The sequence below is a fragment of the Peromyscus eremicus genome, chromosome 1 (assembly GCF_949786415.1).
Source record: "Peromyscus eremicus chromosome 1, PerEre_H2_v1, whole genome shotgun sequence".
NCBI classification, from domain to species: domain Eukaryota; kingdom Metazoa; phylum Chordata; class Mammalia; order Rodentia; family Cricetidae; genus Peromyscus; species Peromyscus eremicus.
The window spans coordinates 146,582,125-146,599,476 of record NC_081416.1 but is presented as its reverse complement, the minus strand read 5'-3'; the positions used below and the strand labels follow the sequence as shown (position 1 = coordinate 146,599,476).

Sequence of the window (17,352 nt, the reverse complement as noted above, 5' to 3'; positions counted from 1 at the left end):
CTGAACTCAAGAGACTGCTGTTATGTCATAGGTCGCCAATATTTTGTTTAACTTTTTATTATATGGAAACACTTGAAATGTGAAATATGCAATCACACATCTGTAAAGGTGTAGAATACTGAGACTTCATATTTCCAGGTCCTTCTGGACGTTCCAGAGTGTTTCTGCACTCTTCCTGAGAAGGTCTTCCTCATCAGGGTTCAGGTTCACTTTCACAATATCCGTGATGCCGTTTCGTCCCAAGATACAAGGAACACTGAGAAAGATTTCTTCCTTTATCCCATATAAGCCCTGAAATACAAGGTCACATCATTGTTTGATTCCCTTGCCACTGTGCAGGAGAGCATCAGAATAAAAATGAGCAGTAGGCTATAGCACCAAGCAGAGCTGTGCAGAGGCAGAACTCAGAGCCATCTTTGTCCTGTACCGTGTGGGTGGCCACCAACAAGAAGAATGTGCCAGGATCAGGGAAAGGTAAAATCTCCCTCCCTCCCTCCCTTAACAGACCACCTTGATTTCAAAAGGGAAGGATGTGGTGCTGTCTTTATGTGCCTTTTTTATCTGGTGAAGGGCTGAGAGCAAGCAGCCTCTGTGTACACCAAGAGGACAGAGAAGGCTAAAGTGGGTGGTGACCAGGAAGCCTCTACTTTATACCTTTTAACAGAAGGCACCACTGAGTGTGGACACCAGTTGCTACAGATGGCGTCTTAAGCCTCCAGAAGTGAAGTCCCAAAGGAGGAGCCCAGCACTACTCCAACATGCCTAGGGTAGTATGTGGGGACATGTCCTTGAGATATAACCCTGTCCTGTACCCTTAAACTGCCACCTTTCCTGGAGAGCCACCCTAGAACTCCCAGGCTGGACAGGAACATGGGAGAGGTATAGCTACTACATTACTTAGCTGTGGCATTCTAGCCAGTGGCCCAACATTCTCTACATTCCCACAGCCAAGGCTATGGAAACAGCTGTGAGACACTGTTATAGTCAGCCTATACATCTGCCTGCATAAGCCAGCATCTGCTGTCCATACTACCTACCCCACTGCTACTCCTGGAAGATGAAACACCCGGGGAACTCTTCCCATCTTCCTGCCCTGCACCCCCACCCCTCCAGGGCTGAGGCTGCCTTTGTGGATGGTAATGGAAGAGCTTTGGCTGTAAACATGTCAGGGTCTCTAGACTCTGACAGTGCCTCCCAACTTCCCATACATGCCCAGAGTCTCATAAGCTCTGCAACTTCCCTAGGAGCACAGGGTGGTCCCTCCCTCCTGTGTTCTCCCAATACTTCTTCCTGCATCAAACTCTCCATCGCCTGCCTCATTCTGAAGTTACTTTACACTCAACCTCACCAGTGACCAGGAATATGATAAATGCACATTTCCTCCAGGCATACCTTAACCAGTGTGGAAACAGGATGCACCTTCCTAAGATTCTTCAGCATTGATTCTGCCAGATTCATCACAGAGAGCCCAATAGCCCAAGAGGTGTAGCCCTTCAGTCGAAGGACCTCGTAGCCACTGCAGTGACGTGAGGAAGGAAATCAAAATCATGACAGGTCAACTCAGAGACAACATTGTTGCTCACTTATACCTTATGAAGTGTCTCTGTCTATACCATGCTATTAACATTTTCTCAGAGTTCTTCTAGAAGTGTTCATGACATACAATTTTTAAAATAGACTTCAGCCAGGCATGGTGGAACAGGTGAATATCTTGAGTTCCAGGCTAGCTTGGTCTACATAGTGAGTTCTGGGCTAACCATTAACATATACATATACATACATATATATGTGTGTGTGTGTGTGTATATATATATATATACATATATATGTATATATAAGCACACACACACACACACACACATATATATATATATATATATATATATATATATATATATATATATATAAACAATAAGACCCTGTCTCAAAAAAATAAGTCATTATTATTTGAAACAACTAAAAGTCAGGCATGGTGGCAAATGCCTTTAATCCAAGTACTCAGAAGGCAGAGACAGGCAGATCTGTAAGTGTTCTAGGTCAGCCTAGTCTACATAGAAAGACTCTGTCTCAAAACAAAACAAAGAACAAAAAAAGAATCAGTTCATCTGTATCATGAAATCAAAATACTAGGATATAAGCACCACAAGATGGAATTAACTTTTATTTTATTTTATTTTTCAAGATAGGGCTTCTCTGTATAGCCTTGGTTATCCTGGATCTCGCTCTGTAGACCAGGCTGGCCTTGAACTCACAGAGATCCACCTGACTCCCGAGTGCAAGGATTAAGGCATGTGCCACCACCACCCAGCTCAAAATTTATTTATTTTTTTATTTTTTAAGATTTTTTTTTTTTTTTGCAGTGTTCTGCCAGCATGTATGCCTACATGCCATAAGAGGGCACCAGATCTCGGGGCTGTAGAGATGGCTCAGAGGTTAAGAACAATGGCCACTCTTCCAGAGGTCCTGAGTTCAAGTCCCAGCAACCACATGGTAGCTTACAACCATCTATAATGAGATCTGGTTCCCTCTTCTGGCTTGCAGGCATATATGCAAGCAGAACACTGTATACATAATAAATAAATAAATCAGTTTAAAAAAGGGGGGCACCAGATCTCATCATAGATGGTTTTAAGCCATCATGTGGTTGCTGGGAATTGAACTCATCTCTCCAGCCCTCAAAATTTATTCTTAATAATGATGGGGGGCATTAAATATCACAGAACTACTGTCACCTTTCCACCACTTGTTTGTGGATCTGTTTCCACCCTTCCTTGTCTGAGTCCGTTCCTAATGCTGGGTTCAGTGACTTCAGAGGTATGCCAGCAACATTCACACCACTCCATAAGGGCACTAAGAAAAACAAAACAAAAAAACAACTTTCCATGTGAGCTCCTCTTGCCAAAGCTGAGTCAGTGGCTTGAGTTCAATGCTGGGCTGTTTTGTTGGGGGTGGGGAGGGGATTCTATTCTGTTTGGTTTGGTTCTTTTGAGAAAGGCCCCAGCTGTCTTCAAATTCCTGTCTTCCTGCCTTTGCCCTGAGTGCTGGATGACAAGCATCTGCTCCCACACTAGGCTAGTGTTGACAGACAGGCTTTGCTCTTTGTTTTTAAGAAAGGGTATCATATAACTCTGGCTAGCCTCAAGCTCAATGTATAGCCAAAGGTGGCCTCCAACCCCTGATCCTCCTGCATCCACCCCCACTCCCAAATTATTAGATTTTAGGCATATATCACCATCCCCGGCTTTGGTTGGTTGAGAGTGTTGAACTTGCTATGTACCCTAGGATGTCTGTGAACTCCTGATCCTTCTGTCCCAGCCTCCTAAGTGCTGCCATTACAAAGTATTCACCAGCCCACATAAGAGTATTTTTTGTTTGGATTTTAATGTTAAGATGCAATCTCACATCATATAAAAAACAAGGTGTTAGGCCGGCGGTGGTGGCGCACGCCTTTAATCCCAGCACTCAGGAGGCAGAGGCAGGCTGACAGAGTGCTTGGGAAATAGAGGCAGGAGAGCAAACTTCAACATCACCCTTAGCTACTGAGCAAGGATCAGGACAGCCTGACATCCAGGAGACCTGTCCTTTAAAAAGGGCAAGTATGGTCTCAGGCTGGAGAAAAGGCTCAGTGGTTAAGAACAGATTCTGCTCTTTCCAGCACCCACATCAGGCAGCTTACAACCACCTGTGACCCCAGTTCCAGGGAGATACAGCACCTCTGGCCTCTGCAGGCACCTCCACTCAGGTGCACATACCCACACACAGACATACACATAATTTAAAATAATAAAAGACATTTAAAAGATTGTCCAGATGTCAAACTAGATAGGTTTTTAATGTTCTCATCACAGAGAAGTGATAGATTGATGAGGTGACCACGAAGCTGATAGCATTGATTGATCACTAGGTTACATATGTATGTAACCAATCATCTAAGTGTACTCTCCATATATGCATAATTATGCATCAATAAATGTTTTCCCTTGTTTCAGACAGGGAATTGTTTTGTAGCCCAGGCTGGCCTAGAACTAGCAATCCTCCTGCTTCTACTTCTGAAGTTCTGGGATTCCAGGTAGACACTACCATGACTCACTCAATTAAAATAGTCTGAAAAACATACAAATAGAAAAAAACATACACCAAAGAAAATAACAACAAAATGAAAATTATACAGAGAATGGGTTCTGAAGAGAAGCATTACTGAACACTGGAAGGGCACTTACAATAACTGGGTCACACTCACCACTAGAGTCACCGTGTTCTCCGAGAACCCAGCCATGGCAACTTGCAGGGTGGACACCCAACTTCTCTCCAATCAGGTAACGGAAACGGGCAGAGTCTAGGTTACAGCCACTTCCAATCACACGAGTTGGAGGGAGGCCACTTATTTTCCATACCACATAAGTCAAAATATCCACTAGGAAGAACAATTTCAAACATGGTTTGAGAAAGATCCATAGCAATTTCTCTTTACAGTTGCTTTTATAAAAAGATAAATTGTCTGGAGTCAAATGCAAATTCAAAAGAGCTCAAAGTACAGTAAACCTAAAAAGTAGTCAGTCCTAGTCAGGGCTTTTAATGTGAAATCTTTTTTTTTTTTCTTCACTAGTAGAATCTTAAAGCATCTTCTGAGATACTCTATGGGCTTTTCAGTAAATCTAATAATAGGTCAGTTTCCACCTCTTTAGCCCCTGGATTCCTTCTTTTCATTGGCTCATCCTCACCTGAGCTATCAACATGTTCCCTGGAATAATGCATGGGCACAGCCGGAGCAGTCTGCAGTTATGTGAGCAATACAGAAAGCTCATGCCAACTTGGCTTTGATGTTGAAGCTCTATCTGGCCAGACTAATCTTCAAAAATAAGACACTGTGGAATAAGACACTGGAGTCAAACATTTGAAAGGCTGACAAGAGCAGGGGTGATCAGAACACAGGGAACACAGAGTGCTGGTGACCATGTCAAAGGCACAGTGCTGTGGGATGTCTTTCTGTATGCTGTGAATATGTGTTGCTATGATTGGTTAATAAAGAAGCTACTCTGGCCTATGGTGAGTCAGGTTATAGCCAGGGAGGAAATCCAAGAGAGAGTCAGGGAGAAGACAGGCAGAGGCAGAGGAGATGCCAGCCTGCCACCCAAGGAGCAACATACCAACACACCAGTAATTCCACGGCCACGTGGCAATACATAGATTAATAGAAATGGGTTAATTTAAGATGAAAGAGCTAGCTAGCAAGAAGCCTGCCATAGGCCATACAGTTTGTAATTAATACTAAGCCTCTGAGTGACTATTTTATAAATGGCTGTGGGACTGTGGGTGAGAGAGATTTGTCCCGACCATGGGCTGAGTGGGACACAGGAAATCTTTCAACTACAGCACAGGACTTTGAAAGCAGGTTCTATCAGAGCCAAACACTTCAGAGTATGTGACCCACTTGGGCCTCCCTGCCCCCATCACTTACTCCAAAGAAAGGAAGAAGTATGACCACACAAATGCTTGCACATGAATGTTTGCATTATCCTTATACACCTATGAACGGGCCAGGCAGTAGTGCTGCATGTCTTTGTTCCCAGCACTCTAGAGGCAGAGGCAGGTGGATCTCTGTGAGTTTGAGTCCAGCCTGGTCTACAGAGTGAGTTCCAGAACAGGCTCCAAAGCTACACACCAAAACACTGTCTCACAAAAAAAAAAAAAAAAAAAAAAAATCAACAGGAGCTGCAGAGATGCCTTAGTGTTTAAGAGCACTTGCTGCTCTTATAGACGACCCAGGTTTGGTTCCAAGCACCCACATGATGGCTCACAACTGTCTGGGACTTAAGTTCAAGGAGATCTTACACTCTCTTCTGGCCTCCATGGTTACCAGGCATTCATGTGGTACCCATGCGTACATGTAGGCAAAACATTCATACACATAAAATAAACATCAACAGGTGAAAAAAAGAGTATTTGAAATGTATAAACAGGACGCAGAAATGGCTCAGTGGGTAGCGTGCTTGCTATCCAATAGTGAGGACCTGAGTTCAAATCCCTAGTACCCATGTAAAAAGTAAAACATGGGGGTGGGGTAGAGAGTTGGTTCAGCGGTTAAGAGCACTGGTTGCTCTTCTGGAGGACCTGAATTCAGTTCTCAGTAACCACATGGCAGTTCACAACCATCTATAATAGGATCTGATTTTTTAAAATACATGTACATAAAATGGGCAGGTAAGGGTCGGGGATGTAGAGACCGATAGACCAAAGAACCTAGTGGTCAGGAGTCTAGCCAAAATGGCAAGCTCCAGGTTCAGTGAGAGATGCTGGAGAGCAGGGGAGGAAGACACCAACCTCTTGCCTCCACATGGGCTGCAGGTGCACACATCTGCTCTTCCCACCACACACACATGGAAACATCAACAGAAGACTCCAGCAATGCAAAGGCAGAAATCCCTGACACATCCCAGACATGGATGAATCCAAAATAACTGTGCTGTAAAAGGGGCTGGTATAAAAAAGTTTGTACTCTCTGCTGGGTTTTGTTTTGTTTTGTTTTGTTTCTGAAGTCTCAGACAATGAGTCAGGCAGGAGAATGAAGGATGAACCACAAATGAGCCCATGGCCCTGCAGCAACGATAGAGATGCTCCAGATCTTACTGTGATGGCACCATGATGGCATCTATCAAAACTTAGGGCGCCAGTGGAGGTGGCCAAGGCCTTTAATCCCAGCATTTGGGAGGCAGAGCCAGGTGGATCTCTGTGAGTTCAAAGCTGCCCTGGTCTACAGAGCAAGATCCAGGACAGGCACCAAAACTACACAGAGAAACCCTGTCTCGAAAAACCAAAAAAACAAACAAACAAAAAACTTATGGCATGACAGACTTGGAGTGAACGAAGCTTATTACCCACAAATGCAACCTTCGTGAAGTTTAGAGTGGAATGGTGTGGGCCAATTATCATTCAGGAAGGGGATGGGGTCCTCACCTGGGTTTGAGACAATCAGTATTTTACAGTCAGGACTGTTTTGGACTATGCTGGGAATGATGGATTTCATGATAACAACATTACGTTGGACCAGGTCAAGGCGAGTTTCTCCCACCTTCTGCCTTGCACCAGCTGTGACGATAACTAATTTGGAGTTGGCAGTTACGCTGTAATCTAAGAAGGAAACAGAGGGCAGTATTTGGATCAGGACTGACAACCACTGTGCCTTACTCTGTAAACGTCCATCCCATACTGTTGAGACTAACCTCCACATCCTGGTTTTGGAAACAGACAGACTCCCCACACTGGAGCATCTTGCATAAAGCCAAACAAGACTTGTTGCCACTTGCCAGCTTTCATAAAGCTCCCTCCTCATCTGCTATTCCCTTTAACTCTCGTTCCAGGAAGGCCTGGGGCAAGGAAGTCAGCATTGCTCTGGCTTCTGTCTTTGCTTTCTTCTGTTGCTGGGATTTGAACCAATGGCCATGCCACCACTGAACTACACCTCCAGTGCCCTGACTTTCTAGCAACACCCAAATGAATTAGACTTTTAGAACTTGCCAGGAGGTGGTGGCACATGCCTTTCATCCCAGCACTCAGGAGGCAGAAGCAGGTGGATCTCTGTGAGTCTGAGGCCAGCCTGGTCTGCAGAGTGAGTTCCAGACAGAGTTGTTACACAGAGAAACCATGTCTCAAATAACAAACAAACAAACAAAAGTTTAGGACTCTGAGAATTTCTTTGACTGTTTTAGAATTCTAAAAGCAATAACAGATTTACCTCTAATTATTGTAAGGAACCATATTCAGTATTACAAATATGTCTGATCTTAACCCACACAATTAAATAAACCACCTATATTTACTAAGTGTAATTATCACTCTGGAAATTATTTCACTTACTATATTCAACCCTAATAAAACAGCTTTGCTTATCGTTATTAAACATTATTAGACACAAATTAGCAGTTCCTCTAAGCATGTAAACATATAAGACATATCATTCCTATCCTCATTCATGTGTGTGTGTGTGTGTGTGTGCGTGTGCCATGGCATGGAACTCATGTGGAGGTCACGGAGCCACCTGGAGGAGTCAGTACTCTCATTCTTCCCCATGGTCCCTGAAACTGAACTCAGGTCATCAGGCTCAGTAGTAAGGTCCTTTACCACACTTCTAAAACAAACAAAACCACCACCACAACAACAGGGTCTCAGGGCTGGAGAGATGGCTCAGCAGTTAAAAGCACTAACTGTTCTAGAGGACCCAAGTTCAGTTCCCAGTACCCACATCTGGTGGCTTCCAACTTTCTCTAATTTCAGATGCAGATGATCCAATGCCTTTGGCCTCAACAGGTACCTACATTCATACACACATAACTACATGCAGATATATATACAGACACAACATCTTAAAAACCGGCAGGGCATGGTTGTGCACACCTTTAGTCCCAGCACTTGGAAGGCAGGGGCAGGCAAATTTCTGTGAGTTTGAAGCCAGCCTGGTCTACATAGTGAGTTTGAGAACGGTCAGGACTATGTAGAGAGACCCTCTAAAAAAGCAAATAATAGTAATGATAGATAGATAGATAGATACAGAGACTGAGAGAGATAGATAGGCAGACAGACAGACAGATCAGCAAATTAACTAATAAGGATAGTTACATGCTTTGGGTCAATATGAAATGCTTATGGTGCCTCTCTAGGACACTTTTAAATTAAATAACTACATTCAGTGCCAGTCATTTTAAGATGTATTCATTTACTGTTTTATGTGTTTGAGTGTTTTGTCTGCACCATGTGAGTGTATGTTGGTGCACCACATGTGTGCAGTGCCTCAGAGTCTGGAAGAGGGCATCAGATCTTAGTTAACCTAATCTGTAACCATCTGTAACCTGGGGTTACAGATGGTTTTCAGTCACCATGTGGGTGCTGGGAATCAAACCCAGGTCTTCTAAAAGAGCAGTAAGTGATCTTAACCACTGAGCCATCTTTCCAGCCCCCGAAGAGTTTTGTATTATTTTGTCTTCCAAATTTCCCCTTTCTTAATTTAATGTTCTTTAAACAAAAATGATAATCAGGTTTGCCAAGTGTGGTGTTGCATGCCTCTAATCCCAGCACTCAGGAGGCAGAGGCAGATGCATCTCTGTGAGTCTGAAGTCAGCCTGGTCTACATAAGAAGTTCCAGGACAGCCAGAGCTCAAGAGAGAGACTCTGTCTCATAACAGGAACAGCCAGGTGGTGGTGGCACAAACTTTTAATGCCAGCACTTGGGAGGCAGAGGCAGGTGGATCTGTGAGTTCAAGGCCAGCGTGGTCTAAGACTGAGTTCCAGGACAGGCTCCAAAGCTACACAGAGAAACACCCTGTCTTGAAAAAAAAAAAAGCAGCAACAATAACAAAAAAAAAACCCAATTATCTAATTAATGAATTCATTCATTCATTAAGCCTTTACTCTGGGCTCGGTGGCATACACCTTTAATTTAGTACTCAGGAGGCAGAAGCTGGCAGATTTGTGTGAGTTCCAAGCTAGCTACAATCATATGGTAAGATTCTATCTCAAAATAAATAAATCAAGCAGAAATGAGCCTTTAAATTGTTATGTCATAATGTCAGTGATATATATGCATGTATACATATACATATGTTGGTATTTTTTGAGACAGGGTTTTTATATGTAGCCTTGGCTGTCCTGGAACTTGCTCTGTAGACCAGGCTGTCTTCAAACCCAGAGATCTTCCTACCTTTGCCTCCTGAATACAAGATATACACCACCACTGCCTAGCTCCCTGATATTTTTAATATACTTACTGGAGTCAATTTGGTAAAATTGATTACCTTTTCTAGTTTTTGAGATGGGGTTTCATATAGACCAAGCTGGCCTCAAACTCAGTATGTAGCTGAGGTGTCCTAAACTCCTGATCCCCCTCCTACCTCCACCTCCCAAATGTTGGGATTACAAGGTATCCAAACCACTACACGTGACAAATTGAGTACTTCTTACAAAGCTCTGAAACTAAAATCATAAAACTAAAGCCACCTTTTCCATAGGTGATTTTTGGAGTGTTGAAGAAAAGACTGCCATGCAGAAGATCCAGGGTCTCTCCCTTCAGTTTGTCTGCATCAGCATCAATAAGGGCAAGTTCGTCAGCCAAATCCTGAAACACATAAAAGTTATAAATGCCATGGTCCAAACTTTTAGGAGACCAAGAAGAGTTCCAGGGCAGAGAGAGGAATAGAATGTAGAAGAAGTATCAATTGCTTTACCTTTACAAAACTGTAAGAACTTTATAGAATTGTGTCTTTAGATCTTTTTTTAGAGATTATATTTCTTTTTTTTGAGATTATATTTCATTATTTTCATTCATTTGTATGTGGGTATCTGTATGGTGTATATGTGTAACATGTGTGTAGTACTCCAAGACCAGAAGAGGGCGCCAGATCCTCTGGAGCTGGAGTTACAGGTAGCTGTGAGCTACTTGATGTAGGTGCTGTAAGAGTAGCAAGCACTCTAAACTATTGAACCATCTCTCCATCCACCTAGAACTGAGTCTTTAAATAACACTTTAAACACAATGAAAAGTGAAGGAATTCTGCCTAAAGGTTTTTCACTGTGTTTAACATCAAGCCAGGTATCAAACTGCTAATGTTGCTTTTACTGTGCATTCTTATGGCCAAACGGAGAGAAGCCACCTTCGATGTCTTTCATTATCATTCACCTCACTTTTATACTGACCCCAGTATCAACCCTCCTCCTTGGTAATAAAAATCCTCATTGGACTGGGAACTCACCAGCTGTGCTCACTGGTGTACAATTACTGTATTTATATAAAAAGATATCTATCAAAAACCTCTGATAATTAATCCATTCTGAACACACACAGGTGGTCTAGCATGACAAACACAGTGTCTGTGAGCTTTGACCACTTTTATTTTAAATTATAAACATACTATATAACATTACTATAACATATCAAATTATGACATAACACTCTGAGAACAAACTGTATTGTCCCTCGACTTTTTTGAGACAGGTTCTCATGTAGGATAGATTGGCCTCAAATTGTCCATGCAGCTGAGGATGGTCTTAAACTCCTAATCCTCCTCACTCTACCTCCTAAAATGCTGATATTATAGGAGTGTGTCATCATCCTGGCCTGAACAACTGTATTTACTATCACATAGAAAGACAGTGCCTAAGAAGGAACTCAATAGAGGAAACTCTATTCTGAGACTGTGCCGTATGTGCCTGGCCTCTAGGCTGCAAGAGTATCTCAAGCTGGTTGGTTATTCCTCAAACCAGTCATGCAGACTAGCTGTGCTTATATGATCCAGGTGGATCCCACTCATGATTCCCCTGCCTCAGCATCCCAAGTGCTAGAATTACAATTCGGCTACAACATTCCTGGCTTTTTCTAACTCCATTTGGATTTTTGTCACAACCATAGATCATAGGACTACTAAAAAATTTATTATCTGGCCAGGTATAGTGGCGCACGCCTTTAATCCAAGCACTCCAGAGGCAGAGCCAGGTGGATCTCTGTGAGTTCAAAGCCTGCCTGGTCTACACAGCCAGTAGCAGGATACACTCCAAAGCTACACACAGAAATCCTGTCACAAAAAAAAAAAAAGAAAAGAAAAAGAAAAAGAAATTTCTTCTCAGCCAGGCAGTGGTAGCACACATCGACCACACCTTTAATCTCAGCACTTGAGGGGCAGAGACAGATGGGATCTCTGTGAGTCCGTGGCCAGGCTGGTCTACAGGGTGAGTTCCAACACAGCCACAGCTATGTAATAAGACCCTGTATCAAAACAAAACAAACAAACAAAAATGCATTCTCAGGGCCGGAGAGATGGCTCAGTGGTTAAAAGCATTGGCTACTCTTCCAGAGGATCCAAGTTTAATTCCTAGCACCCACTTGACAGTTCACAACTGTCTGTAACTTTGGAATCTGACACCCTCACACAGACATACATGCAGGCAAATGCACACCAATGCACATAAACTAAAAATAAATAAATCAAGCTGGGCAGTGGTGGCACATGCCTTTAATCGTAGCACCCAGGAGACAGAGGCAGGTGGATCTCTGAGTTTGAGGCTAGCCACTACAGAGTGAGTTCCAGGACAGGCTCCAAAGCTACACAGAGAAACCATCTTGAAAAACAAAAACAAACAAACAAACAAGAATAAAATAAATAAATAATTAAGAAAAAAGAGATATGAATTCTCTTTGGTCCCAGTGACCACATTCTAATAGCCCAGAGTAAGAAAAGGGGGTGTCTGCCAGCTGCTGCTCTACTTGAAGCAGGTACCATGCAGCTCTTCCAAAAAATGATACAAAGCTCTGCTTCAGTGCCTGAGTGATGGGCTCCAGAACCTGCCTCAGTTACCAATGAGAATGGCCATGGCTCTTGGTAGATCATTTGCACATAACCTACACACATCTTGTGGATTTTTAAATAATCTCTAGATTACAACTAAAAGCTAATACAACAGAAATGTTATGCAAATAGTTGGCATACTGCATCGATTTTTACTTTTATAACTCTATTTTATGTGCATGGAAGCTTGGTCTGCATTTAAGTCAGTGTACCCTTGCCTGGTGCCCACTGAGGCCAGAGGAAGGCACTGAATCTCCTGGGATGGAGTATGGGTGCTGGGAATTGGACCTGGGTTCTTTGAAAGAACAGCCAGTGCTCTCACTGCTGAGCCACCCATCTCTCCAGTCTCTAACGCACTGCACTGTTTAGAGAATCATGATACAAATGGTCTTTGTATGTTCAGGCCACACAAGTTTTAAATTTTCAACCCATAGTTGGTTAAATACATGGGTGTCTCTGTGTCTATATGGAGGGCTGAGTGGATCCCAACATTGACTAAATTATGTTGTGTATCAAGAATGGAAAGAAGAGAAACTTCACACAGTGAAAGGAAACTAGACCATACCTACAAATTTAGGTCTATGTCAATCTGGGTGTGGTTGGTAAATCAGAAATCACTTGAGGATTTTCAACAGAGGATTTAATAAAGGAGTAGCTGATAGGGTGGAAAGACGTAAAGGGGACATTGAGGTAACCCAAAACTTGTAGATGGGTCTCAAACCACCACTCCTAGGCTAGAACACAGGGGCAAAGGGAGGGGCTGCCAAAGCCACTGAAGGGGAGAAGCTGGAGGCCAGAAAGGAGCTCTGAAATGGGCCAATATCTACAGGTGAAGTGACAGTGGCCAGAACATCAGGTGGCAGTGGTTGAGGGGGTGGCCAAGGCTGCTCTCTAGCCTTTCAGTTCCCTCTAGCGTTACCTATTGATGGAACCTAACAAGATTCAAACTAGAAATGCTGAGTTTTGAGTGACAGCAAATTTTAGTAGTTCCTGATGTGTGCACGTGTGGTTTTTGTTTTGTTTTGTGACAGGGTTTCGTGTTTCCCAGGATGGCCTCAAGCTTGCAATATAGCTGAGGTTGACCTTGAACTTCTTCTGGTCCTCATAGCTCCACCTTCTGGTTTGCTGGGATTATAGGTGTGAGCCACCAAGCCAGGTGTATTTGGTCTTATTGATCAAACCCAGGGCACTGTGCTTGCTAGACATCTCCACCCTGATAGCTGGCTATTGCTGCGTTGAAATAGGGTCTTGCTCTATAGTACAGGCTGGCCTCAAATGAGTAATCCTCCTGCTTCAGGCATTTATGATCAGGCCTGAAAAAAAATTTTTTTTGTTTCTTTCTGTTTTCTTTGTGTGTGTGGGTTCAAGACAGGGTTTCTGTGTAGAGGGCTATCTGTAGACCAGGCTGGCCTTGAACTCACAAAGATCTGCCTGCCTCTGCCTTCTAAGTGCTGAAATCAAAGGTGTGCACGACTACCACCCAGCTTGCTCTTTTAAATTATATATATATATATACATATATATATATATGTATATATATATATTGTATTTTCAGTACTTTAAAAAAATTAGTTTCATACATGTATATTCAGGTAATGGGAGATGAAAATGCCCCAAATACAGGTGCTTCCATTATGGCTGAACATCCCAGATCACTTTTCCAGAGAGTACCAGAATGGCCACAGTGGGGGAAATAGCAGTCAGTGGGGAATGTTGCTGTGACCACTTTGTCCTGTGTGGACACGGGAGCAGCCTGTCCTTCTCCCACTCCTACACTCGTCCCTTCTGTGTGTCAAAGAACACCTCTCGACACACACGTGTCATGATTCTTTTTCTAACTGGCATGGGTGGAGCTTTTCAGACAGGGTCTTGTGCAGTTCTAGCTGGCCTCAGACTTGCAAACCTCCTGTCTCTGTTTCTCAAGAGCCAGGTGGAATAGGTCTTGTTTGTTCTAATGTTTTTTTGTCTGCATGTATGTCTATGCAACCCACGCATACGGTGCGCACAGAGGCCAGAAAAGGGCAGCTGATCCCCTGGAACTAGAGTTGCAAGTGGTTCTGAGCTACTAATGTGGTGCTCAGAACCAAACCCAGGTCTCCTGGAAGAGCAAAAAGTGCTCTCAATCATTGGGTCATGTCTCCAGGCCCTGGAATGTCAATCATTGAGCCATGCCTCCAGGCCCTGGAATGTCAATCATTGAGTTGTCTCTCCAGCCTTTTTTCAGTTGGTTGTGACATCACTCAGTCGTTAACTTTCTGTTGTCTAACTGTTCCCTTCTAGGTTGAAACTGAAATTTCAATTAACCATGACGGGAAGTCATGACCTGTTCCTCTTTTGGATATCTGTAGTTCCCCAGTGGTATATTTTCTTAATTTATTACTTTTGTCTTTGTGTATGTATGTATGATATATGTGTATACAGTCATTCATGCACCATGGTGCACATGCCACAGCACATGTGTGGATGTTAGGGGCAGTACCACCAAGGGTATGGACCCTCACTTCCCACCTTGCTTGAAACAGGGCCTCTGGTTTTTTGGGGGCTTTTTTTTTAAAGATTTTATTTATTTATTATGTATACAGTGTTCTGCCTGAATGTCAGAAGTAGGCATCAAATCTCATTACAGATGGCTGTGAGCCACCATGTGGTTGATGGGAATTGAACTCAGGACCTTTGGAAGAACAGTTAGTGCTCTCAACCTCAGAGCCATCTCTCTAACCCCCCGGCCTCTGGTTTTATTGTTTGCTTATTCTTTTGTTGCATACACCAGGCTAACTAGCATATGAACTTCCAGAAAGCCTCCTGCCTCCACTTCCTATGTCTGTAGGAGTGCTGGGACCACAGACACACATGACCATGTCCAGCTTTATGTAGGTATTGGGGCTTCAAACTCAGGTCCTCACACTTGTGTGCCAAGTGCTGTACACACTGAGCCACCTCCCCAGCCCTGGCAGTCTGCTTTCGAATTGTCTATTCACAGCAAAAAGAGATAACTCCCTCCCCAAGCCAAGTGGGATGTGCCTGTGGTGGTGGTGGGGTGTAGTACCACCTGGTTGATTAAGATGCAGAAGAGTTGTGTCTCTGGCAGTTGTGTCTCCTCAGATACTTCCCACCTCCTCCTCCTCACCTCCACCTTCCAGGCATCCAGCACTTCCAATGCCTCAGCCTTTGGGTTCTGGAATTGAGCTGACTTTGCTTCTTACATCCCTCTGCAAGTTTCCAACAATGTTCAAAGTGACAGTGAAGGACTTAGGACCACAGCATCTGTGCTCAGAAGGCCAGGGCCAGGCAAGCTGCTTGGCTAGCACCACAGTGTGAGTCACACCCATCTCTCCCTCACTTCTTATCCTCTTTCTCTCTCCCATTTTCCTCTCTCCTTCCTCCTCCTCTCTTCTCACTCTCCCCAAGAATTTCACATCGTCCAGCCTGGCCTCAAACTTGGTCTGTAGCTATGGATGATCTTGACCTCCTGACCTTCTTGGCCTCAGCCTACCAAGAAAACCTACTAGGATTATAGGCCTGTGCCAAAAACCACACCTAGTAAAAGCTTAAATCTGTCAACACCACAGATTTTCTGTATTTCTGTTAAGGGATCAGCCCTGCAACCCTGACCTAAGAGCTTACTTGATTTCCTGCACAAAAGGCTTTAACTACTTACCTTCAGTAAGATACTAATAGCACAGGCCATGCCGACATTTCCAACTCCGACAACAGTGATCTTACACCGGGAGGTTTTATCTTCTTCAGTTAGGTTCTGAATGAGCTGCTCCTTGACAGTGGACATGCTGAGCCTAAAGAGTAGAAGAAAATTTCAGTGGACACTAACCCCTACAGCCAAGACATGGAACAACCATTTTTTTTGGTGAGGAGTGGAGTTGAGGCAGAGTTTCACATTGTATCTAGGCCTGATACTAGGGAGTCACTATGTAGTCTAGGTTGGCCTAAACTCATGGCAATCCTCCTGCCTTGGCCACTTACAGTCCTGTGCCATAATACCTGGCCTAGGAGCTACCTCTTGAGTATGCAGATCGCAGCAGCCAGGGGAGGAGGGAAGACAGAGAGTTCCCTGACTAGAGTGTGGAAGCAAAGTGCAACCTTGTGCAGCTGAGGACTGTGGAGAAAGGCTCCTCCCTTCCTGCTGGCTCCTACTTCCCAGCAGGCTCCTCCCTTCCCCATCCCCACAGTGGCTTAAACGCTTTCCTTCCTAGGTGAATGAAGGCACTACCCAAGGCCTCTGAGGAAGCAACAAATACACTATACAGCTGACACCACGGCACAGGTGTGACAACAGGACCACGGTTAGGCTCAGGAGCCAACGCTTTAACAAAGGAGGAACGCGCCAGCCTCTACGTCACATGCAAGCTCCGCCCTCTTGGAGTCTTCAGTGTCTGAGAGAGGGGCTCCACGAGGTTTCCAAGGCCGCTAGTGGAAGGTCACAACGGAAGATGGCAGCTGGCTTGGGAAGAGCCTCCTTGAAGACTCTGGCATGAACTATGCTACCTTTCTTTTGAGAGGAAATGCCGAACTTTGAGTTTGAAGTGCATACCCCAAGCCTTTGCCCTTACCTCTGTTTGTAAGCGTTTAAATAACTACTGGTCTGGGGAGATAGCCCAGTCCGTCAAGCGCGTGCTATGCAAGCCTGAGGACTTGAGCTGGATCCCCAGAACACATGTTTAAAGCTGCGTGGTTGTACACGCTGTGATCCTAGTGCTGGGGAGGCAGAGACAGAGGCTCCCTGCAGCTCCCTAGAGAGCCTGGTAAACTCTAATTAGTGAGTGTCCTTGTCTCAAAGAACAGGGTGGATGACACCTGAGAGGGGAGCAAAACCTGATGTTATCCTCTGGCCTCCATGTGCACTAGCATGTACACACACACGCACACACACACACGCACACACACGCACACACACGCACACACACACGAAACTCCAATTCCAGGAGAATTGGATGCCTCTGGCCTCAAGGGCACTTGCACTCACATACACAAATGCCCCCAGCCCATACACACACACACACAGACACAC

At 44.2% G+C, this 17,352-nt stretch overlaps 1 protein-coding gene across 4 annotated transcripts; it reads right to left on the bottom strand.

Annotated features, from left to right (window-relative positions):
- Positions 1-41: 41 nt before the first annotated feature.
- Positions 42-16,673, bottom strand: LOC131919652 (L-lactate dehydrogenase C chain-like). Of its 4 annotated transcripts, none has more exons than XM_059274033.1 (8): positions 16,555-16,673; positions 15,988-16,120; positions 9,988-10,105; positions 6,955-7,128; positions 4,241-4,414; positions 2,733-2,850; positions 1,393-1,516; positions 42-291 (listed from the first exon to the last, which is right to left on the bottom strand). In XM_059274033.1, exons 2-8 carry the CDS (start codon positions 16,111-16,113, stop codon positions 127-129), a joined length of 999 nt encoding a protein of 332 aa, XP_059130016.1. In that variant the 5' UTR covers positions 16,114-16,120; positions 16,555-16,673; the 3' UTR covers positions 42-126. The 4 variants fall into 4 exon arrangements, with proteins under 4 accessions (XP_059130016.1, XP_059130034.1, XP_059130025.1 ...); XM_059274051.1 differs by having other exon boundaries at positions 16,583-16,667; XM_059274042.1 differs by having other exon boundaries at positions 16,425-16,666.
- Positions 16,674-17,352: the final 679 nt, after the last annotated feature.

Bases quoted from the DNA above. Each gene is read 5' to 3' on its own strand.
- LOC131919652 (XM_059274033.1), bottom strand. From the start codon at position 16,113: ATGTCCACTGTCAAGGAGCAGCTCATTCAGAACCTAACTGAAGAAGAT. The intron at 10,106-15,987 runs GTAAGTAGTTAA...TATGTGTTTCAG, and splicing joins CTATTAGTATCTTACTGAAG to GATTTGGCTGACGAACTTGC. The intron at 292-1,392 runs GTATGCCTGGAG...CTTGTATTTCAG, and splicing joins CTGTTTCCACACTGGTTAAG to GGCTTATATGGGATAAAGGA.